The following is a 24,454-nucleotide window of genomic DNA, read 5'->3' as shown; positions in this document are numbered from 1 at the left end:
TGAAAGGAAGCAGTGAGGAGCAGAGGGGAGATTAAATGGAGGAGTGGAGTGCATGCTTGAACAGAGGTAGGGGCGTGTTCTGTAGTTCTGTATAGTTCTCCCTCATGGATGGAGTCAAGTATGTATATGTACTGAATGTATTTATATTATACTGTATACATGTACACAGATGCATTAATGCCTTGAAGCTGGGGTAAGCCATGTGTTCCCCTGACTAAGACCAACATAATTCATGTTACAGGTAGTCCTCGCTATCCAACGTTTCACTCTACAACAAATGACATATCCAACACTTTACAATGCAACCATATGGGCTGTTTTTCGACGCCAGAATGCGCTGACGCCTGAATGCGTTATCCAAAGCTCACCACCACTGATTAACATGGGACTCAGTATACAACGGTACTTCCAGAACTGATTCCGTTGGATAACCGAGGACTGCCTGTACATCTATAGTGTGTGTGTGTGTGTACTCCCATCGAATAGAGGTAAAAGGTATACTTCTATCTTACTTTCCTTCTCCCTGAGTCCTGGATCCATTGTGAGTTGATACATATACTCCTACATCCATGGCACCCGGGTTGGTAACTATAAAGAGGAGTGCCTTACCTCACAGAGATCTATCTATACACACATACAGTATAATTATAGAATTACCTAATAAGTGCAAACATTTATAAAGAAATCAAGATATGCATTAAAAGGAACATTGAGATATACAATCAAAATATGTAACAGCAACTGTAAAGCTAAAACAGGACAGAATACAATATATATATATATATATATATATTTATTTATATTAAAACTATAATACTTACTCATCCAGTTTCTGACATTCAGAAAGCTCTGTTGACTAGTGAGGTCAAACATTAATAAGAAGCCCATGGCATCTCGGAAAAATGCTGTAGTGAGGCTTCGAAACCTAAAAGGGCAAAACAATTACAGTTAACTCGGGCAAATGGTTGCATACAAAACTGCAGTTTGTGGGACAGTGACGATCTTCCTGTGATTAAAATATTATAAAAAAGGTCAGATCAGAACAAAATATCCCCCACTCAGAATTCTTTAAATATCTCCAGATAAGAGCATTCTACAACAAATTGGCCCCATACCCCCCCCTGACTAAATTCGAAAAGCTCTGTCGGGCAGAAACCGACACTAAGGGACTTATATCAACGATATATAAAGAAGTAGTCGATCTCTCAGCATCACACCAACACACCCCTGCTTTTAGAAACCAATGGGAGACGGACCTAGGAGAGATTCTAGAGGAGGACGATTGGAACACCATATTTTTAGCCACAGCCAAAAGCTCTATTTGCACCACACTAAAGGAGAACGCATATAAAGTACTCATGAGGTGGTACCTCACCCCACTCAAATTATCTAAGTTCGTGCCAGGTTCCTCCCCCCTATGCCCCAAACAGTGCGGAGGAACGGCCGACTTGTTACATATGCTGTGGTCTTGCCCACGAATAGCCCAAATATGGGACAAGATTAGAAATTGGATACAGAGGATTTTTGACCTCACTATTCCCCCAGATCCTTGGCTGTTCCTCCTGAACAGACCTCTAAAAGATCTAACAAAATCCCAAAATAAATTAATTTCTCATTTTGCAATTGCAACGAGGTGTGAGATCGCAGCACTATGGAAACGCCCCGACATACCAAACATCCCAAAGATTCGAAATCGATTATGGTTTATCTGCCAGATGGAAAAGTTAACGAGTCTGGTTAACGACACTGGTGACAATTATCTAAACGTCTGGCTGCCTTGGTTAGCACAGACAGACATCCCCGGGGTTGAGCGTAACACAATTTGGCATTGATAATGGTAGATGCGTTCTCCTGTAGGAGTGAGCGATTTCAAAGATCCCGCTCTATCTTATATACTTCAACACTCAGGCACCAGCTTACTCATTCTACGACTGACAACTGGAGTATCTCTCGTGACCCGGCGATACCAACATCTAGTAATCAATTACCTCCTTTCCCTATCCCCCCTGCCATTTCCTAACCCTCCTCCCCCTTCCCCACCTCCCCCCCCCCCTTTTTTTTTTTTCCCCCCCCTCTTTTCCCCCCTCAACCCCATTTTCCACGGCTCAGTAGGGCGCGAAAAGTCGTGGAACCCCCACTTTATATACAGCACAATGTTTCAAAGATTGTATTTATTTTATTACGATGCACAAAGTAACTATGTAATGTATGTTTTATTATATTTCTTACGCAAAAAAATATTTCAATAAAATACAAGTTATAAAAAAAAAAAAATATTATAAAAAAGGAAATAATGATTGTATTTGACGAACATCATACTAAGAAAACAAATGGAAAAACCATGAAAATGCCGTATGCCGCTAATAATTTTACGTGAAAATGTTGTTGTAACGCAAAGTACTCTCTCAATTATTTATACAGTACTGTACATGGAGTTAGAGTTTACACCAAAACCTCCATTTATTTTGGAAAGGAAATATAACATAAGTGCCTTCAGCTTCCTGCTCCCAACTCGTACAGTGGATTCAGAATTTCCAAGACGAAACTCAATGGTCTCTGTATCCAGTTAGGAACTCAAAGTGACTGAGGCCTCACACAATGCACCAAGAAAAGTCCTACTAAATATATGTGAAGGAAGAATGAGGATTCACAGTGGCAAGAATAGAAAGACAAGCAGTGACTGCCATTTAAATCACTAATGGCTCCTTTCACTTTCACGAGTGGGTGTTAGAATGATGACCCTGTATATACAAAGTTGTGTGTTAAACTCACCTTCTACGAGCAAAGGCAGAGAAAGCATCTTACATAGGTTTAAAGGTGTACCTTCAAGGCAGTGAGGCTAATTCCCATTATGTGTTATAATATTATGTCACAGGTATTATTGCTGCAAAGCGCTATGTACCTGGATGGCGCTATATAAATAAAACTATAGATACATATATATCTGTAAAAAATCTAGAGAAATTTTACTTCTAATCCCAGCATTGTGTGGAGAAGCAGTGAAGCATAGTGAGTGATCAAAACACAAGGAACGCATTGCGGTTTTAAAACCATTACAATTTCAACCCCATTTTTATATTTTTAAGTATGCTCATGACGTGTGTTTTATTTAACCAAGGGCAGTATTTATACTCACCAAATGTTTCAGGACATCAAAGACAGATGCAGCCAGCAGATTTGTTTGCATTTTTACTCTAGCCTTTGTCATTGCCGGAGAGTGCAAAACCCACAAGTCTGACTGGGCCAATGCCACCGCCAGGGGGAGGAAGAGAGCTCGGGCAACTGTCCCAGACCTGGTGATGGAGGAGAGCCCGGCCGATCCTAGAAGTGGGGCCCTTCCTTTGCCGAGCTTAACCTCGGCCCATGCTGATCAGACCGCTGTCCTCTCCCAACAACCCAGTTTTGGATCAACCTAATATTTTACCATGTTATACGCTCTTTAAAGCTAATATTACCCCTTGTGAGAATATATTGAAATGGGGGATTTAAAACCAGGACCTGTTACGCTCATCCCTAGAACCCTGATAATCATATGGTCCAAATATTGCAGTAGAAGCCTGTGTGACACTATTAAATGGATTTGAAGGTTATGTAAATTTGAACAGCTTAAGCCAGTTCTTGTTTTACATAGTGTGACAAACGCCCCTCTTTTGAGGTGCTGACGTCTGTCTGGGTTCTTCCCGACACAGTCTTCTAGGGTTAATTATACAACAAACAGGATCATGCAAAGTATTATGCTGCTTAACTCAGGCTTCTGCCTGCTTTATTTTCATCCAAGTAAGGTACTGCAGCTTTAACATGTGAAGGTTAGAGGTACTCAGATACTTTCATTCAGCAGTTCACATATTTCAGTGTTACAATATTTCCCACACTGTTATTTCAAGAAATAAAACCAAAATCATATAAGCAAAATCCTATCCCTTTCAGGGATCTAACTACACATCAGAATCAGTCTCTCTAACAGCTGCTGGCCAACTAAACTGGTTCCCCAGCTTAAAACAATGCTCTCTCATTTAGGGTCACAAGATACAGCACAGTCTTTTAGCAACAGCAGTAACCATTTGTTTTGTCTTATCTGTATGTGGTGTCCAGGCAAATCCTCTGGTACTGTGATACGTGGAGGGCCGTCAACCCTGACACTGGAAACAGGGGAGCAGCGATACCCCCAGCCTCCAGGCTCTAAGGAGAGAGAGTGAAATGCAAAACCTCTCTGCTCTAAATACCTGTGCATGTGATTAGAAGAGCAGGTGAGGGAGAACTAGAGCCATTGTAATCTGTGGTCTGGATTTTCCATCCAGCTGCCTGAGTTAATGTGAAGCTGTGGAACGGATCATTTTTAGCTATTCCCTCACTTTCTGCTCTAAAATGGGGCAGAAAGCTGCCTAACATCTTTGGACTATGTCACATATCCCCCTCCCCAGCTCACACCTACTGGGGTGAGCGGCCATGGACCTCACTGGGGTGAGCGTCCTACCTGAAATACTTGAGCTAACTCCTCAGTACAACATTAAGTATTCACATGATACGAATATGAACTTCATTATAAATTTACCAACCGAAAAGGGCATTTTTTTTTTTTTTTTTTTTTTCCATATTGTAAGCTACCAATATTTTTTCTCTTATACTACAGCCTTGTAATCTTAAGGGCCATCAACCCTGTATATTAATTTGTAGTTTAGCTACATTTTCAACACAGAGAACCAATATAACATTGTAATATTGACAAAATGCTTATTTGCATAGTTAAGTGTCCGTGACATAGTCCACACGTGTAATAAAAAAAAAAAAATCGGTCAGTTCCCCCAAACTTTTTTTTTTTTTTTTTTTACTTCCAGTCTATTGCATCTTTTGACTTTATTTCATAGCCCGCTGCAACCTGCAAATGACTGGACTGTTTCTTTAGCTTCTGATGAGACCCTTGGACCAGATTCTCCTTGGCTCCACAGTGTGGTCCAGATTGGTGAGATATGGAACTATTCAGGCGCCGTGTTAACCTTCGTTGTTTTTTCTTTTCAATCTTTGATTTCCCTTTTGTGGCCATTACCAGGCCTTTGGGTTTTGGAGACCTAGTTGCCTCTGTACAAACGTAGTCCATATTAACCACGTCATCAGGATCTGTCAACAAGTTTGTGTTTTCAGGAACTGCCACCCACTTGGCTAAAACATCTTCTGTGGTGTCCTGGGTGTGTCCACTAGTTTGATAATCTTCTGGACAACGTAAATGAGATTGAGGATCTGGATTTTTGAATTCCAGATCAGGGAGTATATTCTCAGGAGGGTGCCTATCTGTTTCTGAAATAACAGCAGCACAATCAAAGTCAATTCTTTCTCCTTCCTCTTTGTCATCAGTGAGGGCATTGAGTTTACTTTCCCTGGTCTCCTTTTGTGACCGTGTCTCTTTTAGCCTTGGAATCTCTTTCTCCAACTTCATCTTTATAGCAAATCGTAATATTGCAACAGCATTGAAGATACACGTATAGGAACGTACAGCTTGCTTGGTTAGGAGGTAGGATTGATAGCCCGACTGAACCACTTTAGCCGCTTCTCCCATGTCCGTCATCTGTTTCAGAGCGAGGTTTAACTCTGTTTCATTTTCTCTATTCTTGACCTGCAGCTGCAGGTGCTCCTTCCGGGTCTTGTCCAGCTCCAGCTGCAGCCGGGCCCCCTCATTTGCCGTGTGGTCCAGCTGCTTGTAGATATCGGCCATCTCGCTTTTATAGCGCAGTGTCAGGCAAACCACCTGACGGACGGACACCTCCTCTCTCTTGGCGCACTGTATCTCGCGCTCAGCCATCTGCTTCTGCAGCTCTTCAACCTGATCGTGCCAGACCTCCCTCAGGGTCTTCACCTCTTTCTGGTGCTTGCTCTGGGTTTGCATCAGCGCCTCCATTTTTTGGAGCTCTGCAGTTTGTGTCGCCTGGATCGCCGCTGATTCTGTATTCTGCAGTGCTTCCTGCATTTCTAACTTTTCCTGGATCAATTGCTTCTCCACTTTTTCTGCTTGGTGAAGCTTCTCATCACCTTCACTGATCTGGTCAGTCAAGTCTGAATTTTTCTGTCAGACTTACATTCTCTCTTTTTACAGTCTCTAAATTACTCAGGGTATTCTCATAGGTTTCCTTTAATGTACACAGCTCTGTGCTGCGAGCGTAGACCTCATGGTGTGAGAGTTCCAGCTCTGCTTTAAGCGCATGAACCTCTTGTAGAGCCTTCCCGTATTTCTGTTTTAGGATAGTAATTACGGTGTTGGCCTTTTCCAGACTAGTCGTCACCTCTTCCAGCTCACTCCGTAAGAGAGACTCTGTTTTCTTCAAAGCCTCGTGCTCTTGTAAAGCTGGGAGTATACACCTCTGTAACTCTGCGTTCGCTTCTTGCACCTTCTTATAACATTCTCGCTCCTTCCCCAAATCCTGCCACAGGACTTCATAATCATGGCGGGCAGCTTGGAGTGCAGAAACCAAAGCCTCTTTATCCTGGTTCAAGGATTCAGCTTCCCTCTGCTCCTCCTTTTCCTTTGCCACTGTTCCCGTGACAATTCTGCCGGTCCCTCCGGTCTGCAGCACATCTTGGCGCCTTTCTGACGCATGTCCTGACAGCGCAGGTTCAAGTGGCTCGGTCACTTCCCCTGTGACTTGAGGAATAGTTTTCTTTTTCTTCTTCTTTCTTTTTGCTTTATTAGCTCCAGAGATATCAGTGGTACTGGGCACACACTCACTGGTATCAGCTTCCACATCTTGCTTGCACTCACAGGGCGTTGCTTGCTTTTGCAGCTGTTTGTCTTTGAAAATTTTGGGGCACACATCTTCCATGTGACCCACTTCACGACAGGTCCAGCACACCAAATTCACCTGTAGGTATGGCTCTCCTCCAGGGGCCACACACGAATCGTCATCATCATCATCATATGGCCTGAAGGGACACTGTTTTGCATGATTATGTACATTACAAAACAAACATTTAAAGTCGGCCATTTTAGAAACCCGGTAGGGACAATTGCTAGCTGCAACTTCACTCACTTCAGCAACTTACATACAGCACTTGCTAGCTGCAAATTCACTCACTTCAGCAAAAGGCATTAGCTTTACAAACAGCACTTGCTAGATGCAAAAAATGTTTTTTTTTTTCTTCAGCAAAACATTTTGGTTTTCTGTTTGGGTTCAGGGTGCTATTGCATCCACACTTCGCACATTCTCTGTGTATGCTAGAAGCACAACTGATATACACAGTGGAACAGACTTCACTCATAGCATCTGTATTTTACTTCAGCTGGGCGGCCATTTTAAACCCCCGCATTTATTTGCAAACCCACAGACTTTAGTGTCTGCCCGCATTCTCCACCATATGTGACAAACGCCCCTCTTTTGTAGTGCTGACGTCTGTCTGGGTTCTTCCCGACACAGTCTTCTAGGGTTAATTATACAACAAACAGGATCATGCAAAGTATTATGCTGCTTAACTCAGGCTTCTGCCTGCTTTATTTTCATCCAAGTAAGGTACTGCAGCTTTAACATGTGAAGGTTAGAGGTACTCAGATACTTTCATTCAGCAGTTCACATATTTCAGTGTTACAATATTTCCCACACTGTTATTTCAAGAAATAAAACCAAAATCATATAAGCAAAATCCTATCCCTTTCAGGGATCTAACTACACATCAGAATCAGTCTCTCTAACAGCTGCTGGCCAACTAAACTGGTTCCCCAGCTTAAAACAATGCTCTCTCATTTAGGGTCACAAGATACAGCACAGTCTTTTAGCAACAGCAGTAACCATTTGTTTTGTCTTATCTGTATGTGGTGTCCAGGCAAATCCTCTGGTACTGTGATACGTGGAGGGCCGTCAACCCTGACACTGGAAACAGGGGAGCAGCGATACCCCCAGCCTCCAGGCTCTAAGGAGAGAGAGTGAAATGCAAAACCTCTCTGCTCTAAATACCTGTGCATGTGATTAGAAGAGCAGGTGAGGGAGAACTAGAGCCATTGTAATCTGTGGTCTGGATTTTCCATCCAGCTGCCTGAGTTAATGTGAAGCTGTGGAACGGATCATTTTTAGCTATTCCCTCACTTTCTGCTCTAAAATGGGGCAGAAAGCTGCCTAACATCTTTGGACTATGTCACATATCCCCCTCCCCAGCTCACACCTACTGGGGTGAGCGGCCATGGACCTCACTGGGGTGAGCGTCCTACCTGAAATACTTGAGCTAACTCCTCAGTACAACATTAAGTATTCACATGATACGAATATGAACTTCATTATAAATTTACCAACCGAAAAGGGCATTTTTTTTTTTTTTTTTTTTTTCCATATTGTAAGCTACCAATATTTTTTCTCTTATACTACAGCCTTGTAATCTTAAGGGCCATCAACCCTGTATATTAATTTGTAGTTTAGCTACATTTTCAACACAGAGAACCAATATAACATTGTAATATTGACAAAATGCTTATTTGCATAGTTAAGTGTCCGTGACATAGTCCACACGTGTAATAAAAAAAAAAAAATCGGTCAGTTCCCCCAAACTTTTTTTTTTTTTTTTTTTACTTCCAGTCTATTGCATCTTTTGACTTTATTTCATAGCCCGCTGCAACCTGCAAATGACTGGACTGTTTCTTTAGCTTCTGATGAGACCCTTGGACCAGATTCTCCTTGGCTCCACAGTGTGGTCCAGATTGGTGAGATATGGAACTATTCAGGCGCCGTGTTAACCTTCGTTGTTTTTTCTTTTCAATCTTTGATTTCCCTTTTGTGGCCATTACCAGGCCTTTGGGTTTTGGAGACCTAGTTGCCTCTGTACAAACGTAGTCCATATTAACCACGTCATCAGGATCTGTCAACAAGTTTGTGTTTTCAGGAACTGCCACCCACTTGGCTAAAACATCTTCTGTGGTAACCATTTGTTTTGTCTTATCTGTATGTGGTGTCCAGGCAAATCCTCTGGTACTGTGATACGTGGAGGGGCCGTCAACCCCGACACTGGAAACAGGGGAGCAGCGATACCCCCAGCCTCCAGGCTCTAAGGAGAGAGAGTGAAATGCAAAACCTCTCTGCTCTAAATACCTGTGCATGTGATTAGAAGAGCAGGTGAGGGAGAACTAGAGCCATTGTAATCTGTGGTCTGGATTTTCCATCCAGCTGCCTGAGTTAATGTGAAGCTATGGAACGGATCATTTTTAGCTATTCCCTCACTTTCTGCTCTAAAATGGGGCAGAAAGCTGCCTAACATCTTTGGACTATGTCACAATAGCTAAACCTTATCTTTATTTCTGGGGGTAAAGAACGGTATAAAGGGTAAAAGCTTTAAAAAGCAGTCTGACAGGTTTATGGGGCAAAACGAATGCAAAAGAATTGCGCCAGATATATCAATGGAAAATCTCCAATAGCTTTCAATGGGATGTGTTTCCTTTGTAAGACACGTCTTCGTCCCCGGTTTTTGAGACAAAAGACTTTAGTAAATATGCCCCTATGTTGCGTAATGAGGGATCGTCTATACCCGCGGTGCTCACCTCCAGTCCTCAAGCCTCCCCACCAACAGGTCAGGTTTTCAGGATATCCTAGCTTCAGCACAGGTGGCTCAATCGAAGACTGAGCGTTTGATTGAGCTATTTGTGTGCTGAAGCTGGATATCCTGAAATGCCACTTGGACCTCAGGAATATTGCCAGAATCTGTCGCTTTCTCACTCTGGTGCCGACCAAACTCCTAATAAATATAAATATCCTCAACATTTCCCTCTTGACTACTGTAATCTCCTTTTATCTGCCTGGCTCTGCTCCCCAATCTAGGTCCATTGTAAATGCTGCTACCAGACTCATGTTTCTCAAACACAGCTCCACCTGTACCTCCCACTGTGCAAGTCCCTTCACTGGATGCAATCTCATCCAGCATCAATGCGACCTCTCCATACAGCTCAGAACTCATCTCATCTCCGTGGGGTGACCAGAACTAGCTACGAAGTGGTTAAATGATTAGAACGATTTCAAATGTTTATTTAACGTACTTTAATTATTTATTCTTGGTTTAGGTTATCTTGCATGTAGTGGCGATTATACACATAGGCAGACAGGGGTAAGGGATACACTGTTTGCTGTATTTTATATCGATTGCCCGAAATGACCAGGTATCGATGTTTGGAGAATAGCATGTGAATAAGTCATTTCCATACCTAAGAATATTACCATCATATCTCTGCCGTGAAAAGTCATCGTTGGCTTTTGTGAATAGAAAGAAAAAAGCCGGCATTAAAGCTGGTTAATGCAATGTTTTCATTTAAATTCCCGGTGTCGGCTCCTTGTGATCTTGGGTAAGTCACTTTATCTCCCTGTGCCTCAGGCACCAAAAACATATTGTAAGCTCCATGAGGCAGGGACCTGTGCCTGCAAAATGTCTCTGTAAAGAGCTACGTAAAACTAGCAGCGCTATACAAGAACATGCTATCACCATCATCATCCTCAGCACGGGTGGCCCAATCATTTTAACTGAACCACCTGTGCTCAAGCAGGGGTACACTTAATCCCTGCACTGGTAGTGGTCCTTGAGGCCTGGAGTTAGGAACTTCTGGAGAGTATGCTGCCTCAACCAGCTACAGCTCTGCCTCATAACCAGCTCTTAACAGTTTCCACACGTCCCTATCTGGCTGTAAACGTTGCTTAGTAATGCTTTGAATTATGTGAAAAGGACAAAAAGTTAGCACAGTTCCCTAAAAAAAAAAAAGAAAATGGCTTACCTTTCTTGGCCAGCTGTGTCCCAAAGCTGCAAATGTACCTTGAAGGTTTTCCCGTGCGTGCCGCCGGGACCGGCATTATTGTAAACCTGAACAACAATATTAGAACAATATTTTTTAATTTCAGACCTTCAACCAGCAAAAATACTACAGCATGTAAAAGAGATCATGGAAAAAGCCATCATACAAATCAAAGCAGTCGGTGTTAACCAGGGTGGCCAGCCCCAGTCCTCAAGGCCAGGTGTTCGTGATATCTCTGCTTCAGCACAGGTGGCTGAGCCACCTGTGCTGAAGCAGGGATATCCTTAAAACCTGACTTGGTGGTGGCCCTTGAGAACTGGGGCTGGCTACCCCTGCTCTAGGGGATAGTCATATTAAAACTATAGGAATCAGCCACGCCACCCCAACAATACAGTGAATACAGTGTAGGTTTCAGGCAAGAGCAGCGAGTACAGGTCTTCAGTGTATAGTTTTGACCTTGGTTACGGCCCTGTGAATAGTGGCAGTGACATTGTTCACAAAGTGTCCATATTAACATTGTACAGTAAGTAATGAAGCACTCTCTGGTGGCACAAATGGAAATAACAAATGAATGCGTTTAATACGTTTTGCCTTTATTAGAAATATCTTTAAATTATAATTTTTTTTAAACGTACATTCTGCATGTTTTTATTCTGTTATACAGTATGTGATTACAATAAGCAGGAAAAAAAGCATACAGTGCCGATTTAACCCATCCGTGGATGACAGCAATGTATATATTCAGGGTCCAACATTAATTCCATTTGGGTGACGGACTGTCACCCTTTCCCCCAATGCGTTCTGTGACCTTCCCTGAAAGGGGGATTGGAATACAAAGGCAGATGTGCCACACAAACACGCCAAAAAATGAAAGTAATATTTAAAAACAAGAGAAACACATGTCAAAGCTCAAAAGCAGAACAGGTAAATGATCACATGTGAAGAGCCCGGTTTGCAGAGTACAGTCATTTAGCGCTCTTCAGAACTCAGGGGTCCTGGTACATGTAGACTTTCTCACTATTGTAGAGGGTAAAAAAGATTATAGAATCAAACCCATGGAGAGACACCATGACCTGCCACAGGAGACACCACCTAAAGAAGATTGGGTTGCTGGTGCTCCATTTAAATGCAAGGAATTGGGGGGTAGGGGGAAGACTGGACCCTACAGTGAAGCTACAGATGCAGCCATCGTATCCGAACACTTGCCTTGGAAAATCTCGGGCAATCTCCCAGTAATGCTGCAACATTTCTGAAATTTCTGCAGACAGACTAATGGCCCTACATTACATGTTGCAGCATTACTGGGAGATTGCCCTAGATTTTTCAAGGCAAGTGTTCGGATACTTGTGGCTGCATCTGTAAATATCTCCCATTTATTTGTTTGGGATGAAGGAGTAGCTTAGTTGTAAGAACAAGGTGAACTCTATTCAAATCCCAGCGTTAGGTCTTCATAACCCATCTTCACTAAAGGGTGTTAAGCTTTAGCATGTCCTAACTCCCATTCTTTTGACCCTGTGACCTTGGGTAAGTCACCTTATCTACCTCGAGTACCAAAATGAAGTTGTAAACTCTTTGGAGGAAGCGACACATTGTGCATGCAATATCTTAACTACAGCACACTTTTAGCGCTATATAAAACAAGAAAAATAATAACACACGCAATAAAGCAGTGTATCTTATGTTACTAGTTTTCTTTCCCTTCCAAAGTCACTGGCTTTTGGTACACCAAATCATGTAATACCACTTTATGGGAAATGCTCACTATTCTAGTAGCATCTGTTATATAGAGTTAGATAAATTACCCTTGGAGGTCTGAGGTTCGTTTTATACAATTTTAGTATGTCAGACTGTTAACATTTGGAAGGCTCCGATATTGACAATAGGCCCAGCGGATACGTGTTTATTAAGCTTCCAATGTTTCCGTTAAATAAATTATAAGATGCCTTGAGAAATTTCAGAGAACACACAAGCTATCAACAAACTCAAATTTAAAACAAAGCCTATAAAATATATATTGCTGATCCCCACTAGCTTTGTAAAACACATTTCATATTGGTTTTTCTTCTTCCTTATTTAAAGTCAGGCATAATGTCAGTTTAATACAAGTTGACAGTATTAATTACTTTGTGTCTCTCCGAAAAAGCCTAAAGCAAACAACTTGCAGACAAAACATTTTCATTTCTGAATAATTAAGATACAACAATTCACTCAGGAATAGTTCTTGTAAAGGTTAATAAGTGACTGCAACTTGCATTGAACGGGCATGTTAAAAAAGAGTTTATAACTAATGAAATGGTCATTCTGGCTTTCATGACATGAAAACACGGGATATATAAAAAGTATTTGTGTTCACAAAACATGTTAAAAGGCCATGGTGCCCATGGGATAAAGTTTTATAATACCAAGCATCTATATCATTAAATTAACACAGATCTATTCGTCTGGCAGCATTCTGACGTTATAATTTTCTGACCTACAAAATGTGTCAATAATAATAAAAAATACAATGCATAGGGATATTTATTAGGCCGAATCTCATTTTAACAACATCTTCCAGTGTTTACACTCTCCTGGTATCACGAGACTTCTTATTACTAGTTTTCTGTTTAAATAAATTCATTTGGAATTCAGGAAAATGTCTGGCCCAGAAACATGCTTACCACTCGTTTTTCCCGGAAGTCTATTCCCACTGTTGTGATAAATTTAGGGTTGAATTTGTTGTCTGTATATCTGTAAAGAAATGTGGTCTTTCCAACTCCTGAATCTCCAAGAGCAAGGAGTTTAATCAGATAATCATAGTCCCCATCAGTCATAGTGCTTGTCGTAGTGAACCTACAGAAAAATACAAGCAAGAAAGCAAATTACTCATTTGTTCGTCCCCAAAAGTGTGAGATTAAAGTATAATTTGATGAAAAAAAATATTTTGCTGCCAATACTTAAAACATGTAAATAAAAAAAAGAAAGCGCAAAAACGGAAAAAAAAACAATCAATAAAGATAATAACCTTTATATCAAACTTAATAAAAATGCATAATAAAATTCACTTCATAAAATAAGGATTCGCATGAACCCAAAATAACAGAGCACTAGCATGGTGTCCCTGAATCACAGCCCCTTGGTCCAGTGATGGGATAGAGCTAGATGTGACCACAGCTTACATTGGATTCAAATAGGGACCACACTCCATGCAGAGCTAGGGAAACCACCGCAGCTCCCCGCTGCGTGATGACGTCACCTCTACGCGTTTTCCCCTCCCTTTTTTGGCGCTTTCTTTTTTAATTTGCATGTTTCGTACCCACCCCTCTGACCACGGGAGAGTGAAAGCTGCAGAGGGAGACCACCTATTCTGAAGGGTATCTAATAAGACTGCGCGCATTTTTTCTCCAATACTTAAAACATTTCAGCTTTTGGGGGGCAACATACTGTATGTCATCTTGAATTTAGAGGTTTGAAGCGCCTGAAGCTATTTTGTAATGAATGAGAACTACAGGAGCTGCGTCAATTGTAACTCCATATTCAAAGTACATTCTGCTTTATGGAAGATTTAGAACTTGCCATCATACCCAAACTACACTAGAATATTCAGTCATGTGAAGTGCACCCACACAGCAGTCTCTGCGGAGACTTTTCTGAACCTGCTACTGGTTTGGTTAATTTTACAGCGAAGAATTATATACAAAAAAAAAAAGGAAAAAAGTAGTGCATCATGTAGCTGTGCAAAAACAACCAGAAAGACATTGACGACATAAGAATCAGTTGGCCCACCTAATCCCAGGTTTAACAGCATTAAGGAAAATTGGCAGACACTTTTTGATCCTTAATATGTAGAATAGCCATGTCTATCCCAATCATTTTTTCAGTCCCTTCTTGTATTAACTGAGAAGGTAAAGGATTCGTGGTCCATCCGCTCCAGAGAAAATAAGGTAAGAACTCACCAGCAAAAAGGGGTTAAAAACTAATTTATTGGGCAATAAATTAGTTTTTAACCCCTTTTTGCTGGTGAGTTCTTACCTTATTTTCTCTGGAGCGGATGGACCACGAATCCTTTACCTTCTCAGTCACTGCTGCGAGGATCAGCGTTCACCACCGGAAGCGGAAGCAGCCGCAAACACAGAGGGAGACGCATCTATGCAGGACTGGAGCTGGAAGGAGGAAAGCAGAGCGGTGATCTTGTGAGTCGCGTGGACTCCACACCGGGCGGCCAGCCAGGGTCAGGGATTGAGTGAGTACCTTTCCATTCTCCCGTTAACAGCCCTCTCTTGCGTTATTAGTCACTTACCTTGCTCCTTATCACAGTCCTACCCGACTTTATATACCCGGTGTCAACTCCATTTAAATGCTTTCATATTGACTTTGCCCTGCCTGGCACCTTTGTCTACACTCTTTTGAGCTCCTACACGGTTAATTTTTTCTATCCCTTCTTGTATTAGCCTCTACCAGCCACCTCTTATTGGAGGCTTTTCAATGAATTCACCACCCTTTCATGGTAAAAACTACTTGGCCTTGTCCCAACACTTCCCTTTCTCTGAATGGTAAACCGAAAAGATGAGCAAATTAAGGCGAAAGAGAGTTAAGAAAACTGGTGATAAATTAATTTTATGAAAGGAGTTACAAAAGGACATCCAACATAAAAAGATTCTCACTGTAGGGAGCAGAGCATGCTATTGGTTAGAATTTATTAGTGACCCCTAATAATAATAATAATTTTTTCTCTGTATTTTCTAGGCTTTATCCAATTGCTTACGCGTGGTCCTATATAATGTTGCTTCCTATTCCAGGTTGTTTTTATAGGGAGGTAGGGATACTGAAGTGGATACGGTGGCGGAGTCCATCCTTAAACCAATACGGATCAATGATAGTAACATTTTACTGTGTGTTAATCAGGAATTTGCATAATGTAAGAAATCCAAATCAGTTCTCATAATTATATTGTAATGTGAGTAATGTGCGAATCCCTTATCAAGATGGAAGAAAGATGTTCTTATGATATTAAGATCAAATACAAAGATTCCACTCAAAGAGAAAACTATGCAACCATTTTTAAGAATTCCATAACTTATTTGGAACATCACCGCCATTTTGTACTATTTTTTGTATGCAAGTATTTTTCTTCAAAATAAACGTTTCTTTTTATGTAATGAACCAGAATTACTGAGGTCTGTTATGCTGGAGTAATTATGAAAGATACGTAAAGGACATTTTACACATATACAATGTCCCATCTGCTGAATTATTCTCTGACTGTAAGGCTACATCCATAGTGCAGGATACGGCGCGAGCGAAACAAACACAAGGACACCAAGGCATTTGAGCATAGTGCGCACATGCGCTACGGGGAGACCGGCGCTTTGCGCTACAAACAGGTTTGTATTTCCCGTGCGACGGCCGGATCACGTGAGCAGTTCGCCCAATGAGGGCGAACCAACTCCGCGACGTCACGGCCACGCCCCCGCCACACCATTAGGCGTCCTCAGGAATCAATGCTTGCTAACTTACAGGTTTGTCCATACCAGGGGTGCGCAAACTGGGGGATGCAACATTTTCTGTGGGGGGCTTGGTGCTTACAGAGGCCCTGCGCTTTTCCCCACAACATTTAAATTAAATGCCTGGGGAACACGTGAGGCCTCTGTATATCCCTTGCCTTGTCTCCGGCGGCTTCTGGCGACACGTCGCCATGGCAATGTGATGTAACAAGATGTTGTGACGTCAGATGAGGCAGGAGAAAAGGTAAGGGAGGGGGGCGGGGAAAGCATGCAGGGGGGCTCAGACAAAAAAAAAAAAAAAAACTTTGTGCACCCCTGGTCTATACCCGCCTTAATAGGAATAGTTTCTATTAATTCTTTCACAAATTCTCATGGAAGTATATTATTTAACTCATGCATGCCTATCTAGGCAGGGTTATAGTGTATCATATTAAAAAAATTGCATCACAAATGTGGACATAAACATAGTATGAGGGGCAAATTCATACATATTTAAACAAAATGTATAATATTATACATCATTTATAAAAACCATATAATGTATGTATGTGTCAAAGATCCCCCATTAAAGATGTATAAATCTACCACACACGCCATAAAATAAGACCTCAAATACAGTATTAAACACATGATGTTGCTTAAATACCAAAAAGGAATTATATACTATTGCTCTCTCTAGAATCCTATCTAGCCTGGTGGAAGATATCAACCATTAGATCTGAGAGCCACAAGCTTGTGGTTAACAGATGCAACAAACATGATGTTGCTAGACCGAGTTATAAATGGAGAGCGCGAGAAAAGAAACAGGGGTTAATGTCACATTGTTGCAAATTCACCATTGATCCTTATCCTCCAAAAGATTATACTGTATTTATAAGAGCATTATAAGAGCATTCAGAAAATACATGGTTATATACCTTATGTTCTCGTCTGATATAAGATTAAGTGGGAATAACTGAATAAACACCTACAGTATGATTCACATCAATTTTAAGTCAATGTAAAAAAGGTCAATGCAGAAATATTCCTAGAGGAATTAGGAATGGTTTCATGGATTCCTAGACTGGAGATGGGCATGGATTCATCAGAGCAGGAGATCTCCTATTCCAATATCAAAGTTAAGTCCTTTAGGAGTGAGTGTCTCTAATGTATGGATCCCAGAAAGGTTCTCTCTTAGTGAGAGCTAGATCTCTGTCCTCTCCAATTAGGTAGCACGTGTTCTATCCCTGAATAAACTAATTCTTGGGGATCCGATTGGTGTCCTTCAAAATGTTTAGATACAGTACACTGCGTTAGCATTTTCTTGCCGATGTTTCCTAAATGCTTTTATTACTTTTGGGTTGATATTGCGCTCCCTACGTCGTCAAAGCTGGAAATATGGATGGACTCAAGAAACAGTCCCTCAAAAGGCAGTATCGGAACTCTATATTTGATTACATATATTTCTATTCACTCCTTTTTCAATTGAATTCGCAATGTATCCTTCACTGTTATTCTAATATCTACACGGATGTAATGACACTTTACGTGATCTTCACTTATCCCATCAGCATATTGATTATGTGATAAGGGGATTACGTTTATTTGCTTATTCATCACATTAGATTCACATATCAATCAGGAGGAGCGCAGTTATATGGTGTGGATTTTTGACAGTCTCGATTTGCACAGATATCGATAGCAAAGCACAAGTAGGTCAAGAATGTCTGTAGACATCATACAAATCTTCTCAAAGATAATCCAAACAATGTGTGATGTTAAACCAAATATCAGTTTACAGTATATTCACAGAGCAGCCCCTTGATGCACAGTATTTTTACATATCGTTGACTCATAAACCTTTCCCGGTTACCCCGTGCAGATACGTGTTCGCTTTAATTTAAATATTACCCAGTCTTGCATATGACGTGTTCTCAACACCGTCATTTCCATCAGCCTCACTATCCAACTTCTCTATGGTACTCTGCTTTTTTCATATCTACAGTCTCACAAATACACCATCTTCCACAAGCAATAATCTGTGTGCTTATTTGCATGTCATTACCCAGAATCCCAGGCTGCAGTAGAAGCATTGTATGGTAAAAGATAATGGTGAAAGGCAGGGTTGCAGACCTGTCTGAGACATGCAAATATGCTGTACAAGTAGCAATAACACTCCCCCAACTCCCACACAGTCACAAAACTAGCTGGCTTTCCAATCTGTTTCAGTTGAAGTGAAGTTGATGCAGGTGTTCATACAATGGCAGAATGAATCAGCACCAAGAGGCAGCTGCATCTAAGGAGACCACTTGGTCCACATAATCTGGTGCAAGTGTAAGAGGTTCTAGTTCTACATCTCCATTCTCAAAAGAATTGATCTACAAGCAACTGCAGAGAGGTTCAAGGCTAAGGCCCCGGTCACGGCGTTGTAATGCGCGCCCGCGCTTTTGGCTGCACGTTCCGGCGATTCCCCGGTCTGCAGCTCACTGCAGGAGCAGAGACCGGGGGGGCGTGGCGGAGGAGTGACGGGGCGCGGCCATGACGTCACCCGGCAGGTTCGCCCTCATTGGCTGAACCGCCGGGGGGCGTGCCTAGCCGCTCGACGCGAGTTCCTGCTCTCAATTCTATTGAGAGCAGGAGTAGCTCTTGCGGGAGCGCTGCGGCCCCCCCTCGCAGCGGGCCCGGCGCCATTGCGGGGAGGGCTCTCGTGAGCGCAGCGTCCGCCACAGCGGACGTTGTAGCAGGCAGCGGGGGCAAGGCCTAAGAATGAGAGCTCCAAGATCACAACTAGCTGAGCCCATCATTTGTATTCAGAGGCAGATCGCCACCCACTGGCAGAATATTTATTTTCTAACAAACCAACTGCCTGGATAGTGTCGCTTATTTTTCTTTACGCCGCACTGTTAGAAATCGTTTGTATTTCTGCAAATGGAATGCTTCTTTCAGGAGACACAGTATGAGCATTTGAAATATTAAAGGGTCTGGGAGGTTAAAATGGAGCTCTCCCCAGAGCCCATTGCAGTGTTTTACCATGGTAACCTCAAAATGCTAGAGATTTAACACAATCATGATTTTTAACATGGATTTATTTTATTTTTAAGAGCAGAACATGGATGGGGCAGGACAGTAACATTGTGAGTTCAACTCATGTAGGCCACGGGGGGGGATTTGCACTGAGAACGATTAACAGGGTGCACCCAAATTACTAGCAGGGTATGCACGTTGGCAGACATTTGGTACTTAGAAAACATCTAAATTAGCACATGAGCATTCTTTCTATGGCATCAGCAACTCAGGGAAATGTGAGATCAGACATGTGATCTCACCCTGACTGCATGTGCATCTCACCGATTTGGAGTGCATCTCACTGATTTGGAGTGCATCTCATTGATTTGGAGTCAATCTCATTGACTTTTAGCATGCGCCCGTCTCAGACTTCAATGGAGCGTCGCTGTGGCAGTCTGAGCTTCCCCCTATCAAAAGGAACGTGCGCTGAGGCTGAAATCTCTGCAACAGCAAACCCAAGAACTCCGGCCTTACCATAAAAATACTGATTTAACTAAATCAGAAAGAAAAACATTTAAAAACTGCACACACAAAATAAAGGGGGGGAAATGAAGACCTTCATCAATGATTTTTGTGGTGTCATTGACACTTTTAAACAGGATGTGCCCATAATATGCAATGCTTTAGGGGCTGCATAGCGGTCAGTGTGATGATACAGGGAAAGAGTAGGTATCCAATACCCCTCCCTTTTTATTTCCAGGATCACAGTACCACTACTTGATCTGTTACACACTTCCTGGTCCACTATTTATAGGTTTAGGACAGGAGTGGCCAACTCCAGTCCTCAAGAGCCATCAACAGGTCAGGTTTTAAGGATATACCTGCTTCAGCACAAGTGGCTCAGTCAATGACTGATTTAACAATGACAGTTGTTGACTGAGCCACATGTGCTGAAGCAGGGATATCATTAAAACCTGACCTGTTGGTGACCCTTGAGGACTGGAGTTGGCCACTCCTGGTTGAGGAGGCCTCTGCCTTTCTTCTTTCTGAGCACCAGTATTGTATACATCGTTCTACATTAAGGTGCAAATAGCTTCTTTTTTTTACCCAATATATAACAACATTTCTAGGAGACCTTAGCCACTGGTGCTCACACACTATAAATGAGAACAATTGTAAGCAATTTCCACATCTCCAAACTGCAAAACTGAGGCAACAACAGCACTAGGTTTCCAAAACCTACAAAATACCGGTGGGAAGTCTCCTCTCTTCTGTGATAAATAGATATTTTGCAGCGTCAGTGCCAGTTTTGCAGCCACACGACTAATATAGCAAGACTCTATTGGTAACAAATGTGTACATTTTGTTACAATAGATACTTACGAGATGTATGTTTTCCATGCAAACATGCTGACATTTATCAGCAAATATTAAAACAATATTCTAAATAGATCCGCTGCTAAAATAGTGATCTTACCTCCACCTGAAATAAGTGAAGATTAAATGATTTGTATCACACCTGAAAGTAGGTGCAGGACAGGAAAACATAATACATCTATCTTCCTTTTAGTGAGAACTTGCTTCACATCACAACATGACTGAGAATGAATTGCACAGCTGCAGCATTTCGACACCTAGGACTGATGAACATGACGCACAGGTTGTTCCTTGTTGCAGAGGAATTGAACGGAAAGGGACATCACACGTGAACATGTGCAATAGGTAATCAGGAGGTTGAAGCATGACAGGTGGGAATGTCACAGAGAATGCTCACCGAGTTCTCATTTCAAGAGAGAGCTTAGCCAGGAACATTAAATGCATTGGCTGCAGTGGGAAAGGTTATATTTGCAAGACACTTACCACTTGCACCCTTAGCTGTATGATTGGATCCAGAGATTGGACAGATGCTCACCTGACCATGTATCCAAGTTGTCAGGGCTACTGATTCTGGCTTCTTCTTTTAACCATACAGCTCATTAAAGCTCTGCCATTGATTCACTTACAAATTATTATTATTTTTTAAAGCATTTATCCCAGGCTCTTTGTTTAATATGTTAAACGTAATTACTCTATAGCGCTACCCTATCGAACTAAATAATAAACATATATAGTATAACTATAACTGGAACAATAAAGTGAATAAATACAAAACATATGTGACAATGCAGCAATAGTAATGAATGATAGCACATATTGAGCAGCACTAGAAAATACATTCCACAGAGACATACAGAAGTCCAAAAAAGTCCAATATAGTGCGCTACTCAAATGGCTAAAAGGGAAGGACAGACAGGACAAACAGGCATAACAAACACAGAGAAAAAATAATAAAAGGGTCTATTATCTTTGTTTAATATAATATTGGTACAACTGTCCCCTATTTTCCTGTTAATTCACAACTATATTTAAAAATGTGTGCATTTGTTTCCATTTTTAACATGGTAATTTACTTGATGTTACCATAGACCACGGGTGCGCAAACATTTGCACCTGCCCCCAGAGCTCATGCCCCCCTAACCTCATGTGTCATGTGACATCACCCCACAGCGTCAGTTGACGCCAGGTTGCCATGGTCAACGTGTCAACAGCCGTCTGAATTTCGGTAAGTAATAGGTTGCAGGCCTCACAAGATCCCCCGGTATTTAGTTTAAATGAGCGTGGGGAAGAGTGTGGGGCCACTACAACCACCGCGCCACCCTAAAAAAAATCTCCCGCACCCCTGCCATAAACCAAAGGTGGTCAACCCCAGTCCTCAAGGGCCACCAACAGGATATCCCTGTTTCAGCACAGGTGGCTCAAACGAAGCCACCTGGTGCTGAAGCAGGGATATTCTGAAAACCTGACCTGTTGGTAGATCTTGAGGACTGAATTTGGCCGCCCTTGCCATAGACTAAGTCCCTTGAAATGACATTGTATTAAATAGTTTTGCAGTTGAAATGCATATAGTTCTCATCTCTGCAGTGACACAGCCTACAAGAGCCATAAACTGCAGCTCATGAGAACAGCTACACGCACAATGCCATTGGATGGGTAGTTTTGTCCTGTATAACCAGTGGGCATTGTATATAGGAGTTTTACTGCACTCCATATGGGATTACTCATTGCGCTACTCTCTTCCTATTAGAAAGGACTAAAATCCCTACATCTAGAACATTTGACTTTTTTGATGACACATTAACCAAATGTCATAGTTAAGCTCAGAACTAGTATAACTTTTCTATATTAACAGGTTGAAATCTAAAAAAAAAATATTGCAAGAGGAATATGAATGCAAAATATTCAGTCCCAGGGGGATCACCTGGTTCAGATTATTTAAAAGAATAGCCAATAAAGTGTCTTTCGGTACTAGGTGTCTTATGCCATAAACGTGAGAGTCTACAGTATATTACATTAGTTATTGTATACAGTATACCATTTAATACAAATGCTAAATGTAGCCATATATATGTTCTCTCTATTTAATTTCCTTATTTGCCCGATCCTGAATATAAAACAACCCCACTAATGTCAATAGTAGCTGGAAAGAAAAAAAGTTTATTTATATATACACACGCGCACACAGTGTGTCTCTTGTCTGTCTCTCTCGGTTTGCACTTCCTGCCACAAGCAACATGGCTGCTTCAGACCCCCAAGGTGAAGCTTCCTCCGTTGTACCCGCCTGCCTCATACATCCGACGCTGATTGGCTCACAAAGTGGGCTGGGCAAATGTGTACTTTTCAACTTAACTTTATTGAGGAAAAAAAAAACGTTGCCTTATAAATCTGACAAAAACTGGTATGTTCATGCCAGATTCACTATTATTTTTTTGTATTTGTTTCAATATTTATTGTGTAGAAACAATTCAGAATAAATGATACATAATATTCAGTTGCTAAAACTATAGACTTCATGTCCATGGGGCATAGCGGCTTGTTTGCATCTATCCACTCTCCGTGAGTTCTGCCAAAGGTTTGAGACCATGTGTATCCCTTATCTCTTATACGCAGGAGAATTCTCAAATTACTTTTGGTTTGGTGTTTTTCTTTGCACCTTAGTAGCAATGTTTTTAGCTTATTGCTTTTCTGCAATATACAGTATCAATATATAATGGTATACAGCAGGGGTGCGCAAGACTTTTTTGGGTGAGCGAGGCTCACTTACTCGGCTTCAGTCCCCGCTTCCTTCCATGCGTCTCCATGGCAAGACGCCCGTTGCCATGGAGACATGGCATCAAATGACGCCACGGGTCACGTGACGTCAGACGACACTGCGGCGTCATTTGACGCCACATTAGAGGTAAGGGGGGCGCCAAATGGGAGAGCAGGCAGGGGGGTGCAGCGCAGGACGTTTGCACACCCCTTGTATACAGTATGCAGCACTTTTCACAAATCATTGCATACATTTGGCATTATTAGAATGTATTGAACAGTTGACATGCCATCTCAAGCTAGTAAAAGTACACGACATTCAGGGTTTAAAAATAATCTGCTTCAGCCACAGTTACTCTATTTCATTATTGGAGCCCCTTACAGTCAAACACTGCACGTTTATATTCTTCATATAGTCCACTATCTGCCCTCCTCTCTCTGCATAGTTACATAGTAGATGAGGTTGAAAAAAGACGTACATCCATCAAGTTCAATCTATGCTAAATTTAGACGACAGATACTTTATTCTATATTTGTACTTACAGTATATTGATCCAGAGGAAGGCGAACAATAACCCCCAGTAAAATATAATCTAATAATATCTCATAAGAGGTAAAATAAATTCCTTCCTGACTCCAAATATTGGCAATCAGATTACATCCTGGATCAACATCCTTCCCATGTTTACTTATTTGGCATATCCCTGTATACCTTTCCTTTCTAAAAAAAAAAAAAAGATGTCTAACCTTTTTATGAACATCTATTGTATCTGCCATCACAGTCTCCATGCGTAATGAATTCCGTGTCCTTTGTACTGCCCTTGGGATGAATAGATCTTTTGAAAGCCCCATTGTATTGTCCCTGAATATATTTGTATATAGTTATCATATCCCCTCTTAGACGCCTCTTTTGTAATGTAAATAAATCTAATTTAGCTAGCCTCTCCTCATAAGATAGATTGTCCATCCCCTTTATTAATAATTTGGAGGCTCTTCTCTGCTCTGTCTCTAGTTCTATAATGTCTTTCTAAGGAGTGGTGCCCAAAATGATACTCCATATTAAGGTGTGGTTTTACTAATGCTTTATAAAAGGGGCATAATTATGTTTACTTCCCTTCCA

At 41.5% G+C, this 24,454-nt stretch overlaps 1 protein-coding gene across 3 annotated transcripts in view; it reads right to left on the bottom strand.

The window, feature by feature from the left end:
- The window catches only part of RAB27B (RAB27B, member RAS oncogene family), a 280,946-nt gene that overhangs the window by 19,596 nt on the left and 236,896 nt on the right, over positions 1–24,454 (bottom strand). For all 3 annotated transcript variants that reach the window (XM_075586615.1, XM_075586598.1, XM_075586607.1), the window contains 3 exons: positions 13,399–13,570; positions 10,721–10,806; positions 822–925 (listed from right to left, as the gene is read on the bottom strand). In XM_075586615.1, coding sequence (XP_075442730.1) covers positions 822–925; positions 10,721–10,806; positions 13,399–13,551 — 343 coding nt within the window. In that variant the 5' untranslated portion in view covers positions 13,552–13,570. The remainder of the gene's footprint in view (positions 1–821; positions 926–10,720; positions 10,807–13,398; positions 13,571–24,454) is intronic.

Source organism: Ascaphus truei, chromosome 1 (genome assembly GCF_040206685.1).
Source record: "Ascaphus truei isolate aAscTru1 chromosome 1, aAscTru1.hap1, whole genome shotgun sequence".
Taxonomy (NCBI): domain Eukaryota; kingdom Metazoa; phylum Chordata; class Amphibia; order Anura; family Ascaphidae; genus Ascaphus; species Ascaphus truei.
The sequence above is the reverse complement of the archived record's forward strand: the minus strand, read 5'-3'. Positions and strand labels throughout refer to the sequence as shown.